The sequence below is a fragment of the Artemia franciscana genome, chromosome 4 (assembly GCF_032884065.1).
Source record: "Artemia franciscana chromosome 4, ASM3288406v1, whole genome shotgun sequence".
In the NCBI taxonomy this organism is placed as follows: domain Eukaryota; kingdom Metazoa; phylum Arthropoda; class Branchiopoda; order Anostraca; family Artemiidae; genus Artemia; species Artemia franciscana.
Genome location: NC_088866.1, coordinates 57,748,187 through 57,770,280, shown reverse-complemented (window position 1 = coordinate 57,770,280; position 22,094 = coordinate 57,748,187). Strand labels below are relative to the sequence as shown.

Sequence of the window (22,094 nt, the reverse complement as noted above, 5' to 3'; positions counted from 1 at the left end):
TCAGTCACGTATCTTAGACAATTTTTTATTCTTCCCATCCAGTCTCATCCTGATCTTTCCGCTTTAAGTATTTTCTAAGATTTCTGCCCCCCCCCCCCCCCCAATGACGCTGGATCCGGTTTAGATTTAAAATAAAGGATCTGAGTTACGAAGTCCTTCTAAAAATGGAGTTTCATGAAGATCTGATAGCTCCTTCGTAAGTTAAAAATACGTCCTTTTTTCTAATTTTTCAGAATTAACCCCCCCCCCCTAATAGAGCGGATCCGTTCCAATTATGTAAATCACGTATCTAAGACTTCTGCTTATTTTTCCCACCAAGTTTCACCCCGATCCCTCCAATCTAAGCGTTTTCCATGATTTTAGGTTTCCCCACCCCAAAATACCCCCCCCCCCAATGTCACCAGATCCGGTCGGGGTTTAAAATAAGAGCTTTGAGGCACGATATCCTTCTAAATATCAAATTTCATTGAGATCCAAATACCCGTTCGTAAGTTAAAAATACCTCTTTTTTCAAATTTTTCAGAATCCCCCCCCCCCGATTGCCCCAAAGAGAGCGGATCCGTTCCGGTTATGTCAATCATGTATCTAGGACTTATTCTTATTTTTCCCACCAAGTTTCATCCCGATCCCTCCACTGTAAGTGTTTTCTAAGATTTTAGGTTTCCCCCTACCACCCCCCACCCCCACCTCCAATGTCACCAGATCCGGTCGGGATTTGAAATAACAGCTCTGAGACACAATATCCTTCCAAAAATCAAATTTCATTAAGACCTGATCAACGGCTCGTAAGTTAAAAATACTTCTATTTTTTTTCGAATTATCGGGCCTCCCCACTCCCCCTCCCAGATGGTCAAATCGGGAAAAAGACTACTTCTAATTTAATCTGGTCCGGTCCCTGATACGCCTGCCAAATTTCATCGTTCTAGCTTATCTGGAAGTCCCTAAAGTAGCAAAACCGGGACCGACAGAATTTGCGATTGCTATATGTCACTTGGTTAATACCAAGTGCCATAAAAACGACAAGCTTGATCCTACAGATTTTGAAAAATACATTATCCATATATTTTCATCTATTGATGTCACTGCCTTGAATACGCGTGCAAAAACAAAGCACCCAAGAAATATATAAACCACTCCAGTCTCCCCAAATGACACATTTGATTTCCTTCTGGGTGTCAGACGGCATTCTCGTTTAAAGTATACCTTAAAACAAAAGATTGAACTGTTTCAGCAAAAATAGTTGCACAGAAGCTAGAGCAAGAAGAAAAAAGACAAAGAGAAAACACAATTTCAAGATTTTTGCCTTCTATATTTTCTTAGATAAAATATTTCATCTTAGCTGGCTTTATCTTAAACTGCACCCATAAACCTAGAACGGTTAAGACTTCGAATTTTCCTTTTTAGACCGTTTTAAATGGGAATTCCCAAAGGTGAATGCCCTCCCACCAAAAAAACATGAATCCCCCCATAAAAAAAAACTTCAAAACACTAATTCTGCATAAAGCTTAGCATTGTTATTTAAAAAACACAAAAGATTTCAACCTGATTTTAAGTTAACTATCTTATTCTTTTTTCGTAAGTCCGTCAGCAAAGATCGTTTTGCCATTTTTGTCCCTTTTATTCGTCATTTTTTTCCTTGAGGTATCAAAAAAATGAGAACAAAAAAGTTGTTTGCCCCCTGAGTCCGTCTTAGGTCTATTCACACCTAAAAACCACCATTTTCTAAGATTTTTGTTTTCTTTGCCTCAAATTGTGGAGTTTTTTGAGGCAGTACCACAATCTCGTCAGTGTTTTCAAATTGAACCGTAAAATTAAATCAGCAAAACGAATTTTTTAAATTTGACAACTCTTTTCAACCGTGAAAATTTCAAACACTGCACCAGACAACTGCCCTTCAAAGACAAGTTGCATCTTTTTAAAAAAAATTTTGCCATGTGTATTTTAGCTAACTTTTTTTCTTTAATTCAACGCCTACCAGAAAATTTTTCGTTAAAAATGCAGTTCCCAATCTCTTCTCTTCAAATTTTCAGTGATATATCGTATTCAACTACTTAAATTTCCACTTGCTAAAGTATTTCATTGTTGATTTTGGGCTGACTGAATTAATCGAGTTGAGTTAAAGATCACAATCAACCCTTTTTTTTAAATCCCTTAACTGACTCAGAGAATCACCTTCCTAAGAATTTGTTCGTTGTATGTGTGTAGATCTCTGTAGAATAATCAAATTTCTTATACAAATACGAAGATTCTTAACGCAGGCGGGATAAAAATTTTGCAGGATCATCATAACTGATATTATTCATTTCTCCTGCAGGAACTACATACAATGGTGACTGGGATAAATGGTTTGGGCCATCAGGTCGGGACAACTATACCATAGATTGGAAGCATTATAAGAAGCTAATAGCTGACTCAGATACAGCTAAATCTCTTGCCCGTATCAGCGCCAGATTTGGACACTTTGAGAAAATAGTTAGTCAAGCTAATGTGAAGTGCTCAGATCCACCCGACATTTCAAACTGTAAGCCCAAGGTGAAACCATGTTTATTCAACATTGAAAGCGATCCTTGCGAATATGAAGATGTGGCAGGCAAACATCCGAAAAAGTACAAAGAACTTTTAAAACTTTTAGAAGATTATAAACATACGCAAGTACCACCGAAGAATATGCCACAAAATCCATTAGCTGATCCAAAGTATTTTGGATATGCGTGGACCTACTGGGCTGACTATTTGAAATTACAAGTACCCTTTTCTTTTGTCTAAGATTTGAATGAATAAATATACTCTAAGCTGTGAAAATGGCTTAATGTTTTATTTTATATATTTCATTCCTACACTTAAATTATAATCATATTAATGTTCCAACTGAAGAAAACAACTGCTATTATTCGATAGCTGAGATTCAGCTTTATTTATCTACTGGATCACATTTTTCAATTTCAATTATTTCAATTCTATGAACGGCTGCAATTCTGACGCTTTACTTGCCCATTTTGGGTTGCGACAAAAATATCGTATACATCCCGAAATAAATCCCGTAACAAGCAAGTTTGCCTTTTAATTTTTAGATTGAAAACCATATTGAAAATACTACAGAAAAACTGTGTTTTGAGCAAATTTCGATCATTCTCAAGGAACAACTCCAAGCAGTGTCGTAATTCTGGCTTGATGAATATATTCATCTGAAACCAAAGAATCCAATGATATACGTATCCTGTCTTTTGAGGATACATTACAGCTGTAGGCTTGTCGCAAAATCCAATACTTCACAGAGAAAATAAAAATTAAGGTGTAAACATAGTAGAGAAAAAAAAATGCAGGACAAGAACAAAAATACCCATCAATTCATAATTTATTCCTCCTACCATAGAAAAAGGAAAAAAATATTAAAAAACTTAGAGGAATTCCTTAATTCCAAGCAGTTCACAGCTTTTGTCAAAAAGGTTTTTCTGGAGTTCTTCATTATAGGCAATTTCAAGCGCTCTCGTACTTTTGCAATTCTCAAAATAATGCCCACTCAGACTCTCTGCATCAGGAGACAGGGCACAATAAATTGATCTTTCAGCTCCTTGTTCTGGAGTCTATAAAAAAAAGGATCATTGATATGGCTTCAGTGATAAGACTGAACTATCGGTTCAACTTACCACTGAGCTATTGCTTTGATAAAAAGTATTTATATTACCTGGACTCAAATTGTTAGTTAAATTACATTAGAAAAGTAGATAGGAGCTGGACGGCAAGACAAAACGTCTGAGATGGAAAGAACACAAAGGGTGAACCAGAAAATGGTTTTAAAATATAAATTTTTTGTCCCAAAAATTGTGCTTTCCTCGACATTTTTCATGTATTTATAATATATTGTATCCTTATTGCCGTTCTTATAAATCGCTTAGAACAGCACTAGATGTTATCTAGTAGTATAAGGTATTTGCTTCGATATAAAGTGTAGTTTGCACAAGGCCATTCAATGTTTATATAAAAACTCATTATTGAAAAATAAGTTTTGTTGTGTGTTTAGTTGTGTGTCTCGAAGCTGTATGTCAAACAGTCCGTGGTAACGAACTGTAGTAAGGAGCGACCCGGCTCAATAGTAAACGAAACTCTAAAAATCGGAATTTTGATGTTAAAAGATACATCAAAAGAATTGGATTTTCATGCTGATTTTAAATATATAAGTTTCATCAAATTTAATCTTTGTCATCAAAAGTTACGAGCCTGAGAAAATTTACCTTATTTTGGAAAATAGGGGGAAACACCCCGTAAAAGTCATAGAAATCACACCATCGCATTCAGCGTATAAGAGAACCAAAAATTTCAAGCTCCTATCTACAAAAATGTGGAATTTCGTATTTTTTGCCAGAAGACAGATCACGGGTGCGTGTTTATTTGTTTGTTTTTTTGTTGTTTTTTTTTTTCTTTTTCCCAGGGGTCATCGTATCGACCAAGTGGTCCTAGAATGTCGCAAGAGGGCTCATTCTAATGGAAATGAAAAGTTCTAGTGCCCTTTTTAAGTGACCCAAAAAATTGGAGGGCACCTAGGCCCCCTCCCACGCTGATTTTTTCCCAAAGTCAACGGATCAAAATTTTGAGATAGCCATTTTGTTCCGCATAGTCGAAAACCATAACAACTATGTCTTTGGGGATGACTTACTCCCCCACAGTCCCTGGGAGGGGGGGGCTGCAAGTTACAAACTTTGACCTGTGTTTACATACAGTAATGGTTATTGGGAAGTGTACAGACGTTTTCAGGGTGATTCTTTTGGTTTGGGGGGGTTGGGTTGAGGGGAGGGGGCTATGATCTTTCCTTGGAGGAACATGTCATGGGGGAAGAGAAACTCAATGAAAAGGGCGCAGGATTTTCTAGCATTATTATAAAAAAAAAAAAAACAATGAAAAAATAAACATGAAAAATTTTCAATTGAAAGTAAGGAGTAGCATTAAAAATTAAAACGAACAGAGATTATTAAGCATATGAGGGGTTCTAAAAATACTTTAGCATAAAGAGCGAGGTATTTAGGAGGAGATAAATACATCGCTCTGTATGCTAAAGTATTTTTAGTAATTTCAACTACTTATTCTACGGCCTTTCTGATTCAGGGGTCATTCTTAAAGAATTGGGACAAAACTTAAGATTTAGCATAAGGAGCGAGGTATTAACGAGGAGACAAAGCCCCTCATATACATAATAAAAATATAAGAATATAAAAGTTTTTTACGATAGTTAATTTTTAAGTTACGTATATTTTTTACTAATAAAAACGTTCGTTAAAAATTAAAAGTTCTAGTTGCCTTTTTAAGTAACCGAAAAATTGGAGGGCAATTACGCTTCCTACATCACTCCAATTAATTACACCTTAAAATCGTCTGATCAAAATTAAGAGAAAGCCATTTAGCCACAAATAGAATTTGTATGCAAATTTCATTTTAATTATTTATGTGCGGAGAGCCAAAATCAAACATGCATTAATTCAAAAACGTTCAGAAATTAAATAAAAAAAAAATAGTTTTTTTAACTGAAAGTAAGGAGCGACATTAAAACTTAAAACGAACAGAAATTACTCCGTATATGAAATGGGTTTTCCCCTCCGCAATCCCTCGCTCTTTACGCTAAAGTTTGACTCTTTGCCACAATTCTAATTTTTAAAACAATTAAAAACATTAGCGTAAAGAGCGAGGGATTGCGGAGGGGAAAACCATTTCATATACGGAGTAATTTCTGTTCGTTTTAAGTTTTAATGTCGCTCCTTACTTTCAGTTAAAAAAACAAGTTTTTTTATTTAATGACATACTAAAATGAATTGTAACCGTATACAAGTAGGCACAAGCTTCACGTTGGCATTGATCTAGGCCACTATTCCTAGTGATGAAAGTTCAAAGTTTTTTAGCTGACATCTACGTCTTAGCCAGAGCAGTGACAAATAAAGGAGTTAATGACCACGTTCTAGCGTTGGTAATAAAAGTGGCAATTATTTTGGATTGCACTAACAAACTTTAAAGCTTTTACTTAAAATACACGATTAAGGGCGCGGGATTAGTAGAGCGCCAAGAATAGTAGATTGAGCTATTCAAAATAGTTCATTGAAATAGTTGCCGAATAAGCAAATTCATGAACTTCAGCCAATAATTAAAGAAGAAAATAAATAGGTAAAGAAGCGCATACAACCCCATCTGCAATTTGTAGTAATGTCCGTAACAAGCTAGTTATTTTATTTCTAACAACCCCCTGTTTTAGTTCTATGAGTGTTTTCATCAGTAACACAGGCGCTACGATTTCAGTCTCATAGTAACGTTTTCAAGTCCATGAAATGAAATTACATAGGACTAATTAGCAAACTTTGATGCAATACACAGTGAATATAATCATAAAAAGGACATTTAAGTTCACGAGCTGTCTTTATAAGTTGTCAACCACTCCCTTAGTTTTTCTACAGAATCTCATCTTTTCCTCCTATTCTTCAGTTTTCTCCTTTTCTTGTCCGCAGCTTCTTTTTTTTATATCGGATATCAAGGCATCGCTGCCTGACGATATGCCGCTAGTCACGACAATTATATTGTTTCAACTTTTGAACTGTTTATCAAACCATGTCATACAGCAACTTAAAAGAAGGCTCTTTTGTAATAACCTCAGCTTAGAGATCATTCGCCATGGAAATAGTTTGTCGAACAAAGCTATCTTTAAGATATTCTGGGGGAGGAGTTCCAGGAGGCAGTAATGACGAGCAGCATATTGGCAAGTAGATATCACTAGAACTCTGCTCAATATGAGCTTCGGCAGTGCATCACATATTTGCATTTCAATTGGCTAATGGTATTAAATATAAAATATCTCACTAAATGTTTGGTATAAAAGAGAGACAGAGGAAAATAGCGAGAGAGAGAGAGAGAGAGAGAGAGAGAGAGAGGGACCGAGAGAGCTAGAGACAATTTTTTTTCGGGAAGGAACTGTGGAACGGGGTTAAAAAAAAATTTTAAAGTTCTGTGATTGAATTCAAATTTACATTTAATATAAAACAACACAAGAATAATTAAAAAAAAATAATATTAAAACTCTACAAGGAAAGAGATGAAAACAAGCACAAAAAAGTTACCCGACCTTGAACATCCAACCATTTGCGGACCGTGCTGCCTGGGCATACCAAGCTTGATCGTACAAATTTGTTTTAATGAATCCAGGATGCACAGCATACACGTTAACATTGTCCTGCCTTTGAGATATTAGCTTGTTCAAGTAGAATGTAAATAAAATCTGAGCAAGCTTTGACTGACCGTATCCAATCGGTGCTGTATATATCTTCCTAAAATTCCAAAATTTGTTAATTTATTGTCAGTGTTATGGTACATTTTCTTTTGAAGGACGTGTTCAAAATTTCATAAATAATGTTATTTTATTAAATCCAACGATTAAACGCAAATAATCTAATTTCTTTCTTCGATAATTGCAGTAGAATAAATTGTGTTTTGTAATTGTTCAGTTTTTTTTTTCAGAATCAGATACCATTAGTAAATTTTAATTGCTTTTTACTATACCCTATCATATAAGTGATGGTCCAAACATTACATGCAAGAGCGCCATCTATTTCAAAACAAGTTAACTTTTATTTATTAGTACAAAGGTAGCTTGTACAATAACAGATAAATTTATTCTTTTCGAATACCCTTTCTGGTGCTTTACCAATTAGGCATTTTTAAGAAGATGTTTCACCGTTTTATATTTATTTGCTTTTTGTAGGAATTAAACAAAAACAAGTTTTTTAACTGAAAGTAAGAAGCGACATTCAAACTTAAAACGAACAGAAATTATTCCGTATATGACACGGACTATCCTCTCCTCACCGCCCCGCTCTGTACACTAAAGATTGTTATTGTTTTAAATGTAGAGTTGTGAGAAAGAGCCAAACTTCAGCGTAAAGAGCGGGGCGTTGAGGAGGGGACAGCCCCTTTCATATACGGAATAATTTCTGATCGTCTTAGGTTTTAATGTCGCTCAGTTAAAAAAACTTGTTTTTTTATTTAATTTCCGAACGTTTTGGAATTAATGCAGGTTTTTATTTTGGCTCGCCGTACATGAATAATTAAAACGAAATTTGCATATTAATTTTTGCTTTTTTTGGCTAAATGACATTCTCAAAGTTTTGATCAGACGATTTTGAGAAAAAACGGGACGCGGAGGGGGCCTAGTTGCCCTGCAATTTTTCTGGTTACTTAAAAAGGCCACTAGAACTTTTAATTTTATTTACGAACGTTTTTATTAGTAATAAATATACGTAATTTACGAATTAACTTACGTAACGAAGTTCTATAATTCCCCCAAGAAAAGATCCTCCCACGTAACCCCCTCCCCCCACCAGGAAAAAAAACCTTAAAACGTTTGTATACTTCCAAATAACTAATACTATACGTGAACAATGGGCAAAGTTCATAACTTGCAGCCCTTCCCCCGGGGACTGTGGGGGATTAAGTCGTCCTCAAAGACATAGTTATTAGATTTTTTGACTATGCTAAACAAAATGGCTATCTCAAAATTTTGACCCGGTGACTTTGGGGAAAAATGAGCGTGGGAGGGAGCCTAGTTGCTCTCCAATTTTTTCGGTCACTTAAAAAAAGGCACTCGAACTTTTAATTTCCGTTAGAATGAGCGCTCTCGCGACATTTTAGGACCACTGGGTAAATACGATCACTCCTGGAAAAAAACAAACACGCATCCGTGATCTTTCTTCTGGCAAAAATTACAAGATTCGACATTTTTGCAGATAGGAGATTGAAACCTCTATAGTAGGGTTCTCTAATACGCTGTATCTGATGGTGTGATTTTCATTAAGATTATGTGACTTTTAGGGGGTGTTTTCCCCTTTTTTGGAAAATAAGGCAAAATTTTTTCAGGCTCATAACTTTTGATGGGTAAGTCTAAACTTGATGAAACTTATATATTTAAAATCAGCATAAAAAAACAAATTCTTTTGATGTATCTATTGGTATAACAATTCCGTTTTTTAGAGCTTCGGTTACTATTAAGCCAGTGCTCCTTACTACAGTTCGTAACCATGAACTGTTTGACTAACTACTTAATAAATAAAAATTGTCACATTTAGAGGAGTTTCTATAAACAATCGAAAAAAGGAGCATAAAGAGCATAAACAGACCTTCAGAGGGGGAGGCAGAATCTTTACATGCCCCTGGTGTGCAGATATGAAGATAAATTATAAGAACGATTTCAAAGTTTCTACGAAGGATTTTTCAGTTTTGTCCTTTTACCTATTTATTCACTTCGTGTTTTTTTTTTGTCTTTCTTAAGCTTTAGTCTTTTAGAAAAGAAAAGCTTTAGTCTTTTAGTCTTTAAGAAAAGAGGATCGCCAGAAAAACGTATTTAATTATTCCCCGCAGTTATCCAAAAAAAACTGTAGCAGCACAACAAACATTTTCTAATTTATGAAATTTGTATAAGATTTTAAAAGACACTGGCAACCGCTTTTTTACTTGATGTTGGTACTATAAAGAAAAATTCTAGACAAGACAAAAGTCACAAGCCAGCAAAAGCACAGGACGATGCATAAAAGGCTGAGCAAGGTGCGAGCCTTGAGGAAGGAATAAAAATTAGGCATACTCTAAGCAATGACATTTTATTTCCTGAGTAAAATTCAGTTTGCTTGTTTAGTCGTCCAAAACCAAAACACATAACCTGCAACAAGTACGCTATGAGCAACTGTCACTGGGGACTACATGGCATGATGTTACATAAGGTATTTTCCAGAACTGATTATCGTTAATCATTTGCAATTATTCTCGTTTCAAGACAACAGATACCAAAAACTGCAAGGTAATTTTCATTACTATAAGCGCAGAAAAAAATTCGATGTTAGCCCCTTCAATGTATTATAAGAATTTTAGGAGCTTAATTTGTTGTTATCTGCCATTTTAGCCTAAAAGTAATTTATGATTATTAATGATAATTGGGTTCTGGAATGCACCAATAGAAAATTATAGTAAACATTGCGTTTAAAACATAAATAAGCAAAAGAAGACGCATAATGATAATTTGAAGGTTCTTATATTGCTAGTCTACAGCCGTGATAAGAATTATATTGTAGGCCCTGAGATGATTGAGATTTACCGTGGGTAGAATTTACATGCCCTACACTAAATAAATGGGACAGGGGAGAGAAAAAGCTAGTCCTTAACCCACCTTCCAGAGTTTGCCTCTGACTAAAGTATCGCATATATTCACGGCATATGCTTAACGACAACCGTAAAAATAAAACGAAATCTGTATTTTACATCAACATTCCGTATTTGACAAGTTTTTACACCGGGTTTAGCTCTCTTGGTTGAAGGATTTACCCCCATCCTTCAATCCTGAAAATAAATATTTAAAATCCTCTCTAAGGTAATTTTGTAGTAAAGGCCTTAAATACAGCGCATTCCCCTAATGTCTCCAGTTGACCAAAAGGAAATATCTTTAAAGGTTAATAACTTACTGAAGTTGTAGATCATCTAATTCAATATATCCAACTTTGTGTGCTGCTGATGAGATGTTGACGACTCTTGCAGCTCTTCCGGGTTTTCCGCTTTCAATCAGCTTTGGCAGAAGCAAATGTGTTAGAAGGAAATGACCAAGATAATTCACAGCAAAATGCTGTTCAAATCCGTCACTCGTTAAAGAGTGAGGAACGAACATAACACCGGCTAAAAAAAATTTAATAAATTCCATGCAAAAAAAAAGAAGAAAAAACCGGCAAGCTGAAGAATGGCCAGAAAGTGAGCAGACATTACCCTAGTCCTAGTTAAAAAACGAAATTTATACAAAAGCGGAAAATTTATACCATTTGGAAAAATGACCCTCTGGGCCCTCCCCCAACCCTAGGAATATTTATGGGTATTCTCAACTGAATCTCTCCCAAAAACAATCTGAGATTCATTCAATACGTTCCATCACTTTCCATATTGCTTTAACGGATAACATTTAATCTTCATATCTGATATTGACAAAGTTGCCCTATCAACAACATCCCATTACTATCCCAGGCTTTTAGTTTGAACAACACTATACTGAGCATATTTTGGCAAGAATTCTGCTTAGGAATGAGATTTTATTTTATTTCGGTGTCTTATGCCAGAATGCAACATATATCAGCAACCCCTTTTTAAAAACGCATACTCCTTTCAGAGATGAATTTATCTTTTCAATATAGTTCCTTTAATGCACAAGGAAATTTCAGCTCTAGCACACCTTTAATGTTTATCCCATTAGAAGATAAAATTTACCGAGAACCCTTAAGAACCTTGAATCTTCTTTTTTTTAAGATTCAAACTCAAGCTACCTGAAGCTAACGCAGCCACACACACTGTCCCTCCAACCTAATCTAATCAAAGTCTTTACTCCCTCCCATCAAGTTCTGATGTCCTTTAAATCTTTTCTTAAAAAATTTTCTCATCCCATTCGGGCAGTAACTGTTTTTCGTTGGGTCCCAGATCCCTTTTCATTAATTTATATCCTGGACAATGAACATCTTTTTAATTACTGCTATTTTAAAACATAAGTAAAATTCAGCTTTACCAACCTCTAGTTTATGTGTAGTTAGGGGGTTAAAATTTACCGAAAGCCCCAAAGAAATCTACCTCATCCCATTATTAGTATAATTTTTTATCACTTTCCAATAAGTTATATCCTCCATTATTTTTTACCTATAAAATAATTTTCATATTGAATTTACAATCTGAATCAATTTAAATAGTTTGTAACAACATGAACATCAAGTTATCTGGCTGGAGTAGAGTCTGACGTGTTCACATCCACTCCCATGAAAAATTATCTCTCTATAAATTCTCTATATATATAGTTCATATAAAGCTCATATAAATGTTACACATCAAACGCTATGTGCCTGACAATATTTGAATGGTTTTCGAAAAATGGGAGTCATCCCAAAAAGGCAAATAAAGTTAATGCGAATCAAACCATTAGATTCAGCATATTAGAGAACCCTACAATAAAGGTATCAAGCTCCTATCAACAAAAATTTTGCATTTTATTTTTGCATTTTATTTTTTTAACAGAAGAAAGATTATGGTTTCACATTTATTAAAAAAAAGTCCTTGCTTCCCAGGGGTGACCGTATTTAACCAATGGAACTAATGGATCTGGAAAAGGTTTCGTTCAAACGGAAATTAAAAGTCCTAAAGTCCAATTTCTACCATTTTTTGGGACCAAGCTACTATTTTGCTCCATAGAGGACCAAGTTGCTATCGATTAAAAATTCTGAGATAACCAATCGATTTAAATGTATTAAAAAACTAAACATTCAGCAATCCAGTTGCGGAGGAAGCAATGCCACATGGTTGCGCATTCGTTCCTGAAAAGCCACGTGGTCCATACCAAGTAATAGTACTTCAGACGTGAAAACCTTCTGGGCGAGCGCCTAAAGGACGATACCCAATATTTTTTTTTGTGAACAGGGGTTGATGAATTTGTGAAAACCTTCTCGTTTGGAATAAGGAGCTCTGTCAATTTCAAATTCGCTTGGTTCTGACCTAGAGTTTGAATCCTTTTTATTTACATTTAATTAGAAAAAAAAATACCCCTTAAAGGTACTTCAGACGTGAAAACCTTCTGACATACATTTAGTAGACGCGTCCTCGATAATAACGGGTGAACTGGTATTATGTACTATAGTTTTCGACAGGGGCTTACGTATGGAGGAGAGGGAGGCCCCTCCCCCAATGTTTTCAGGCAGTCGGATAAAAATTTTGAGTTGGTAAAATAGATCACTTATTTATTATTATTTTGTTTTATTATTATGAGAACCAACGGGATGATGGAAATATATGATATAAATTCCATGAAAGAATATCACTCTCAGTCCGTAAAGAACAAAAATGAAGTTATTTTAATAGCAATATCATACAAATCGGTAAAAATTATACAAAATATACGGTAAAAATAATATCATACAAATCGGTAAAAATTAGCAGTCAGTCGGTAAAATCTATTGCCCCCCCCCCAACCAAAAAATCAATTTTGCTGATGACACCTCTCGTTTATAAAGTTGTCACTAATTTCATATTTTCAGACTATTTCTTTAAATTTTATCTCACTTGACTATGAATTCCATCCCCCCAAGACACAAAAAAGAATCAAACAAATGAGAATGTAAAAAAATACTATATAATATTCTATACCATACCAAGGTTCATGGTCCTTTTTTTTTTAGATTGGTTATTATTATTGATGAGTTGATGAGAGATTGGTCGTTATTGGTTATCTTTTTTTTGTAGTTTTTTTTGTATAAGTTTTATGTACCCGCCCAATCGCAAGTGCTTTTTTGCATTTTTCTTGGGGCGGGTACTGGGATATTAGTTAAATGTATTTGGATTATAAATAAAGTGAACTGAACTGACAGTTTTTTTTATATATTAAAGTTAAAAAATACATTCTGCCTATATTTTGGAAAATAGGTAGAATATTCCAAAATACTTTCTTTTCTTCACTATTTTTATTTGTCATACTTTCTTTTTGATCACTCAATTTTGCATGGAGGAATTTTCGACGGGGATAGAGAGAAGGAACACGCCTAGCATCAGCTGCAGTATTCTCCAGCTTATAGGGTTATAATAGACTCATCGAATCAAGTATATCAGTAATACCAGAAAGCGGCTCAGCATTCACTTCCGTTTAGCTAGTTGCATTTTTTGGTATACAAAATGTATACTGTTCATGTTTATTGCCAAGAATAAATGCAAGAGGAAACTAAAACAACAAAAGGATTTCGACAAAGAAATGACTTTTCTTTTGCAATTGGTTTGTTTTATTATATATTTTCAATAAAAACGACGTTTTAGCTGTTCCAGGTGAACCTTGAGCACCAGCTGTAAAAGTAATTACAAAGTCATGAAGATGTACCATGTGTTGTGATGAATAATATTGTAGATGTAGTTCAAGTGAAGTGGCCAAAAAATGTTCTTAAGTTCCTAACGGATGTCCTTCCCCCCATTGTTATCAATGGACTCGACAGTTTCCTCAACTATGATTTATGGATTCAAAAATTTTCTGACTAAATACAACAGTTTTCCTATGTTTTAAATAAATTGAATTCATTACTCGTTAAATAAGCTTAATCTACTAGATGCATAGGTGATCCATAGAAACATCCATATCTGCATCAGAGACAATGATCTACGAGATTAATATTAAGGACCCTCCCTTCTATGGGAAAGGGTGGCCTAAAGATGAATCATTTTATTTTTTAACTCCGTCCCTTCCCGACAAAATAACTGAGCCCTCCATCCCCCATGAATCAAGCCTGTGGAATACTATAGGAACTAACACCAGACATAAACGAATAGGAATTACGTAAAATTGATAAATTCCCCCCTTCCCCTGCAATATATGGGAAGAGGCAGATTCTTTTCACTTACTATTATTTTCAATTACTTTTCTATTCCTTTGTGAAGCAAAAAAAATCAAATAGATAATAAAACAAAATAAAAATGAATGAATAGAATATAAAACAACATAATAGACTAAAAATCATGACACCAATTTTGGAAAAACACCAGTATTGTCATGACATTTCTTTTTATTCTCAGTTCAAGCAAGGCTAAACCGACTATACTCTAGCAGAAAAAAAGTTCATGCAATCAGAAAAAAGAGCCCAAACTCCAGTTGAAACTTAGATACACTTAATTCCCCCCCCGCATATATATATATTTTAGTGCCAAAAACACACAAAAACTTAAATTTCTCTTTATACGAGAAGTCATTCTCAAATAAAAGCTTTGCTCCCATGCAAAGAAAAAAACAAAAAAAAAACTAATTTCCCATGAACGAAGAAACCTAACTTTACCTACTTTATAAAACTAAGATCTCGAAAGATAATTACCATGACCTATATATATACGATCTGTAGGTCAACCGACGCATTTCAGTTTCCAATTCAGAAAGATGAAAGATAAAAAGCAAATAAATAAATAAATTTGGTGACAAATTCAAGCTTCAGAACCCAAACATGATCACAAAAAGATCCAGCAAGGCAATTGGAATTATTAAATTTACCCTTTCTTTTAGAATGCTTCTATTTTGTGACAAATAGCTCTCATAATTTTCAAGTCGTTTTCACTTTTTTTTATTATTTTAATACATAAAAAAAGATGGTATACCACATTATGTTGAGAATAAACAGTTTTAATTTAAAGGAGCTTTTTTTTATTATTGAAAATAATCCAATCAACCATCTTATACTGTAATCTTATCTTACACTATACATATATAATACTAGAAAAATCTTATATTATAAAAATCTTATACTATACCATTGTTGACTAGTATGCTAATAGGAACGTTTTTTTCCAAAATTTTGGCAGCGAATTGTCGAACAGACTTCATATTTCCAGTGTCCAATTCAATCCATTCTACTTTTTCTTCAGGGATGTTTTTCTCTTTCAGATTTTCCATCAAAATATCTCTACTTTTTCCATCACGGCAGCCTGGAAGGTAGGACCAAAAAATATACGAAAAGAAAGTTCTGTTCTTGAATAATTTTTTTTTTTTACTAAAGTGCATTACGTGGTTTTAAATATAAAGAATAAATTGTCTTTGTGTTGTTAGTAATTGGTTATGAATTCTGCTAGTTTTAATTGATTTGACCTCTTTGATATGTTGACTTTTTTGTGAAAAATACTATCATATTTCTTTAACTGTGTTTGTTTTTAAGTTTAAATCTGAAGAGCAAATTCTGGGTTTGTGGAAGCTATTTTTTTTAAATCAACCTTATCTCACGTGAAATTCTTTTCAGCATCTCACGCTAAAAATTCATTGCTAAAATAAAAGTCCTGACATGAGTTCCAAAATACATTAGAATGTAAATATAAAAAGTCATCTAAAATACTTTGGGATTGGGGGTGGAGGGCAAAATTCGAAGAAGTAAACAGTCTAAGGCATATCCGTGGGCACCTTGAGACATTTGCATTATAAGTAATAAGGGTTCGGACAGAATTTTAAAAGTGGAGGAGGAAGGCGGCATTAGAAAGTTCTTTAAGATTTACCTCAAAGAAAGTTTTTTTTAGGAAGACAGAAATGGTCCCTTGCCCTAGTTACGCTGACACCTTGTATTTAAATGTTCGTTCCTCCATTCAGGATAAAATCCTGGTTTCCTAGGTGGAAGCCCAGTCTTCAATTATAAAAAAGGCTACACAACCAAAAAGGCTTCTCAAAAAAAGGAACACCCTATTTTGTTATTATTTACATATAAATTCAAACCTTAATATGATAACAAAGAGCTGAACAAAATTAAATATTCTGCAACAACAAGCGCATAGGCCTATATATCTTTAAACTAAATAGATATAATCTAAAACGGTTTGTTCACGAAATTAAGAATTTTGTGCACAGAGAAAATTAAAAGCTGAACAATTCATTCAAGACCGTATCCAGGGGATGGGGTAGGGTAAGTGGGTTTGATCCCCCTCCTCCCGAAATGTTTAGTCCGACTCGTAAAAACGTAACAAAAATGAATATACACAAAGTTTTGATGCGTTTATCGAAGTTTTTTGTACCCCCCCCAAAAAAAAACAACAAATCCTGGATATGGCCTTGAATTCATATTTTTTGTTTAAGTGTGCAGAGACAAACACATTAATTACTTTATACCCATTTCCTTAACTTGGTTTTATCAAAGAGTCATTTATGTTTCATCCTCTAATTTTTATAATAATTTTTAACGAGACTGTAGGTGTTTATTTTGTTGATAGTTGGTGCATTTGAGACAAACTAGTGACTCTTGGACTGTACGCTTTATTAAGGTAGCTCCAGGATTTGACCTGAAACCCAAGTCTGAATTTTTCTTTTTACTTTAGTTAAGCCCTAGTCTTAGGGAATATTTCTTGCTTCGAAAATAGGGAAATAGTAGAAGTACGAGTTTCAAAATTTCTTCTCAGATGTTTTCAAATTTGAATTCTTATTTAAAATATTCCCATGTATTGTACTACGCATTCTTTTTATCTTTGCTCTCTCTTCCTGTTTTATCTCTCGATTTCATTTCCCACTTTTTTCTTTCAATCTTCCATCTTTTTGAAAATCCCATACCTTCGTCAAAGCATTTTTGGGTGTGCAATTTTTATCTCAATTCCTCCTCTCCTTCCAGCATCCTTTTTCCATTTTACCCTAGCAATTAAGATTTTTAGGAAAAAAACTTCAAGTATCTATTCATCAACAATGCCCATTCTTTCTTAATTTTGATCCTTTTAACATTATGGTTTAATCTTTAAGCAAAAAATGAAACTGTTAATAGGTATTAAACAACCTTTGCTAATATAAAGAAGTTACTTACCTACAATTACTTTTAAGCCGTGTTCAACAAGTCGCTTCACAGTTTCCAAACCAATACCTCTATTACCTCCTGTGACAATAGCGACTCCTTCAGTGTATTCATTAAGTCCTGTAATACAACAATAATGAGATATTAAAGCTGCCAGTAAGTAACTGTGTTACACTTAAATTAAAGGATATGTTCTTTTCTTCATTAATCAAATGTTTTTCATAACCTTATCAAGGAAACTTAAACATTGCAAATTTGCTTTTTATTACATTGTTTTACTACTATTAACAAGTCACCACAGCACCAAACCCCTGAGAACAACACGGCTACGCATGCTCCTTCTCTATTCAAAGCATCTCTCTTTACACCCTCCCAAGAAGTACCCATTTCCCTTAAGTCTTTCTTAACATCCTCCCACCCCAACCACGGATGACCTGCTTTCCGTTTAGCCCTAATGGCTGAAAAGGACAATCTTCGGCAATCTATCATCCTTCATCCACAGAACGTGCCCTCATTATAGCCCTAAAAGGCGGGATTGAACCACACTTTTTGTACAGCCTACTGTTTGAAATATGGTCAGTCAGCCGGAGGCTCAAAACAATCCGGAAGCAATTTCTCTGGAAAACATCTAGAGAATTCCGTCAGTTTTTCGAAGCACTCATGCTACAGAACCATATTTGACTACTGTCATCACTGTAGTTTCCAATATTCTAATCTTGGTTTGTAGACTTATCTTCCTATTCTTCCAAACTTTTTTCAACTGTGAAAAAACACCCTGAACCTTGGCTATTCTACCTTTAACATCTTCAGTGCTCCCACCGTCTTTACTAATAATACTACCAAGGTAAGTGAAGCTGTCCACTTGAGCAATATTTTCGTTACCTAACGTCCCCTTTTCATCTTCGCTTATTCCTTGCCTTAGCGACCTATTCTAACACCCTGAAATCGCAGAACCTCGGACAGTTCATTCATTTTGCTTACACTTTCATCTCCGATGCTTAAATCCTCAGTATAATCTAAGTCCAGGAAAGTTTTTTCTGCCCACTTGATTCCGTCTTCTCCCATTGCCTTTCCTGTGCTCCTTAAGTTAATGTCCACCAAAATGACCCATATAAAGGGGGATAGAACACAAGCCTGCTTAACCCCTGATTTCATACGAAACAAGCTGCTAACCTCATTTCCTACCTTAGCTACAGCAGTGCTATTCTCGTACATAGCATTAATCACTTTAATGTATGTCTCTGGTATACCATACAAGGATAAGACTTTCACTTAAGCTCTTGTATCCACAGTATCGAACTCTTGTCCATAATCTATAAAACTACAGGTGTTATGTCAACTGTTGAGGACTAAAGGTGTTTGATAACTCAGGCACTTCTCAATTATTAACCTAAGAGTGAAAATTTGGTCCACCCATCCACTATTCCCTTCTAAAACCACACTGTTTTTCTCTTATAACTTTCTCTACAGCTCTCTCAGTCTAAAAAGTATCATATTACTAAGTAACTTGCTACCTACAGAAACCAGGCTAATGCATTGATAATTACCATACTCAGTCTTATCACCTTTCTTATACAGTCGTTTAATGAGGGTTTTCCTAAAAATCACTAGATACTTCTCCTTTTTCAAAAATCATATTCATTATCTTCAGTAACTGATTTCTTACACCAGAGCCACCATATTTAAGAAACTCATTTACCACACAATAAGCACCCGGGGCCTTATTATTTTTTAATCCTTTTAGTACTATCGCTAATTCTTTCTCACAAAACAAATCTTCCTTCACATCCAAGGTATCACAAACTTTTTCATTTTCCTCTGTATCTTTCCCTGCAAGTCTATCTCTGTTGGGAAGATTCTCAAAATGTTCTACCCAACTCTCATTAACTCTTTCCTTATCACTAATTGTGATGGGAAAAGTCTGGGTTGACTACTCCCTCTCAATTTATTAACACGCCAGTACAATATTTTATTATTATGCCGTCTAGTTGCATCTTCCCGATCCTTGGCAATCTCATCCATGGTCTCCATTTCACACCTCCTTAGTTCTTATTTTAATGCTTTCTTCACTTTCTTTATATTCCTCTTGTTTTCATATGATCTATCGCTCGGATAATTCTTGTACAAGTCCATTCTTTTTATTAAACGTAAAGCCTTTTCCCTAATATTCCCAGCTGCATCCCTAACTTGCTTCCCTAAGACATTATCACCAACTTCGCAAATTATTTTCCTAAGACTATTCCATCCATCTTCTACACTGTCAAATTTTAACTCTCTAATTTACTATTCAACTGCTCCTGGAAAATTCTTTTCAAATTCTCATCCTGCAGTCTACTAAAATCATAACTTCCTGGGATGTAGTAACCCTTCCGAAATATCACTTTTAAATTATCCCTAGACACTATTAGATGGTGAAACTACCTTTTTATATTAGGGCTACTGATAAGTGTGCTAATTTTTATTTGAAACTTTTAACCAGTAGCATGTATCTACTTGCTTTTTGTTTTTGAATGTATGTTTACATCAGATAATGGGTTAGTTGAGGCAGTAGATGTGTCCCTCTTTTATGCCTTTAGAGATTTGAGATATACATTTATTAAGAAAAGAAAACAAACAGTATTCGCTATTCGCCTGCCAAGAAAGGCAATAAGCTAGTAAGGGCAAGCGAGGTTATCACCCTCAGCTAATTAAAACCACGTTCATATCACGCTACTCATTACAAAAGAAACTCAACTGATGTAGGAAGAAAGAAAAAAAGAGAAAGAGGAAAAAGACAAGAATAAGACAGAAAAAAAATTAACAGAAAAAAATTAACAGCAAATAAATCAGGGAAATGCCTTGAATAGAATGACAACCTGGAACGGGCCTTACATCAAAATTACTCACGAGATAAAAGAAACTTCTTTACCCGTGACTTGAAAGCCGGAAGACTATGCACATTTTTCACACCCTCGGACAAAATATTCCGAACATGGGGACCATAATGGCGAATCACAAAAGATGCCCGAGTAGTACTCCTAAACTCATGAGTTAAGTTATCAGCTTTTCTTGTATTATGATCATGACGGTCTCTATTAAAAGTAAAAAGATTTTCAAAAGCAGGGGTGAGCAGGCGATTCAAATATTTATACGAGAAAATCGCAACTTGGTAATCTCGAATTTGGGATACATCCATTAATTTATTCTTTTTAAAATGCTCATGAGCAGGAGCCTCATCAGAATCATAAAATTCCGATAATAATTTTACAACTCTATTCTGAAGTTTTTGTACTCTTTTGAAACATGTTACAAAATTACTTGCCCATATAGAGCATCCGTAGCTAATATATGGACAAAATATAGAAAAATAAATCATTTTTAGAATCTTTTTGGGACTAGATTTTTAATTCTTCGCATCACCCCAAGACCTCTGCTTAATTTTTCAGCTATAGCATTTGGATGGTTTTTCCACGACAGGTTTTCATCAATTAAAAACCCCAAATATTTCGTTGTTGCTACTCTTTTTATCACATTTCCTCGAACCATGATTTGATCATTGCCAACACTTGACGAAAGTCTAGAGAATATCATGAAAAAAGTTTTAGAAAAGTTAAGGGGTTAACAAATTTTGTTGAGAAAAAGTTTGAAATTCAGAGACAGCATTATGAATTTTATTATACAAAACATCAAGCGAAGACGCAGCTAGAAAGAGCAAAGTGTCATCTGCAAACAGGATGACACCAGCCTCCGACAGGTAATGCTTAATTCGATCAATAAAAGTGATGAAAAGGAGGGGTCCCAGGATTGACCCTTGTGGGACCCCACGCTCTATTTTCTTTTTTGAAGATAAAAATGATCCATTCTGTACTATCTGATACAGGTCGTGTAGATATGATGAAAACCACTCAAGGCTTGAACCCTTCACCCCAATCGAGGCAAGAGCTTGAATAAGCCCTGAGTGGTCCACTGTATCGAACACTTTTCTCATATCCAAAAACACAGCTGCAGGTATAAGACCAGCTTCAAATGCATCATTAATCCAATCAACCAATTTTAGAACTGCCATATCTGTAGATAGCCCTTTTCTGAACCCAAATTGGATTTCCATTAAAATTTTATTCTTTTCAATATAATAACTTAACTGGGCATGTCATTGCGAATATGGAAAAAGTTGTATGGGCCTCTTGATTTTGACTATACAGACTATTTCTTCTGCATTTTGCTTGTTCTTAGTTATTGTTTTTTAGTTCCTTTATTCTCAGTAGCCCTCTGCTGCCTCTGTCTAGCTTGGTAATCAACACTGTATTGCGTTTAATACTCTTACTTATCTTAAGCTCCTATTTGCTTATATTTTTAAATCAGCTCGTCTGGCTGTTGTTCGATATTTCGCCAAAAAACAAGAGCTAAGAGCTCATATGGCACTTGTGACGAGGCAAGAAGAGTTAAGAGCCAAGAGATCATATGGTATGAGCTCTAGCAAAATTCTATGAATAAATAGATTGATTTAAAAGGTAAATAAGAGGCTTAATGCCGGCCAGGATTTAAAATAAGAGCTGAGTCACGATGTCCTTCTAAATATCAAAATTCATTAAGATCCGATCACCCATTCGTATGTAACAAATACCTAATTTTTTCTAACTTTTCCTCTCCCTTTAGCCCCCCAGATGGTCGAATCTGGGAAAATGACTTTATCAAGTCAATTTGTGCAGCTCCCTGATACGCCTACCAATTTTCATCATCCTAGCACGTCCAGAAGCACCAAACTCGCCAAATCACTGAAACCCTCCCCCCAAATCCCCCAAAGAG

General features: G+C 34.8%; 2 protein-coding genes across 2 annotated transcripts in view; one reads left to right on the top strand and one right to left on the bottom strand.

Annotated features, from left to right (window-relative positions):
- The window catches only part of LOC136026655 (small ribosomal subunit protein uS9m-like), a 507,124-nt gene that overhangs the window by 144,687 nt on the left and 340,343 nt on the right, over positions 1–22,094 (top strand). The window lies entirely within an intron of this gene.
- On the bottom strand, positions 3,338–21,354 carry LOC136025620 (dehydrogenase/reductase SDR family member on chromosome X-like). Its single transcript, XM_065701613.1, has 6 exons — positions 20,969–21,354; positions 17,322–17,473; positions 15,307–15,480; positions 10,476–10,683; positions 7,097–7,298; positions 3,338–3,584 (listed from the first exon to the last, which is right to left on the bottom strand). Exons 1-6 carry the CDS (start codon positions 21,352–21,354, stop codon positions 3,399–3,401), a joined length of 1,308 nt encoding a protein of 435 aa, XP_065557685.1. The 3' UTR covers positions 3,338–3,398.

Bases quoted from the DNA above. Each gene is read 5' to 3' on its own strand.
- LOC136025620 (XM_065701613.1), bottom strand. From the start codon at position 21,354: ATGGCAGTTCTAAAATTGGTTGATTGGATTAATGATGCATTTGAAGCT. The intron at 10,684-15,306 runs GTATAGTATAAG...AATTTTTTTTAG, and splicing joins TAGCATACTAGTCAACAATG to CCGGTGTTATGTTCGTTCCT. The intron at 3,585-7,096 runs GTCGGGTAACTT...TTTTTTTTATAG, and splicing joins CAAATGGTTGGATGTTCAAG to ACTCCAGAACAAGGAGCTGA.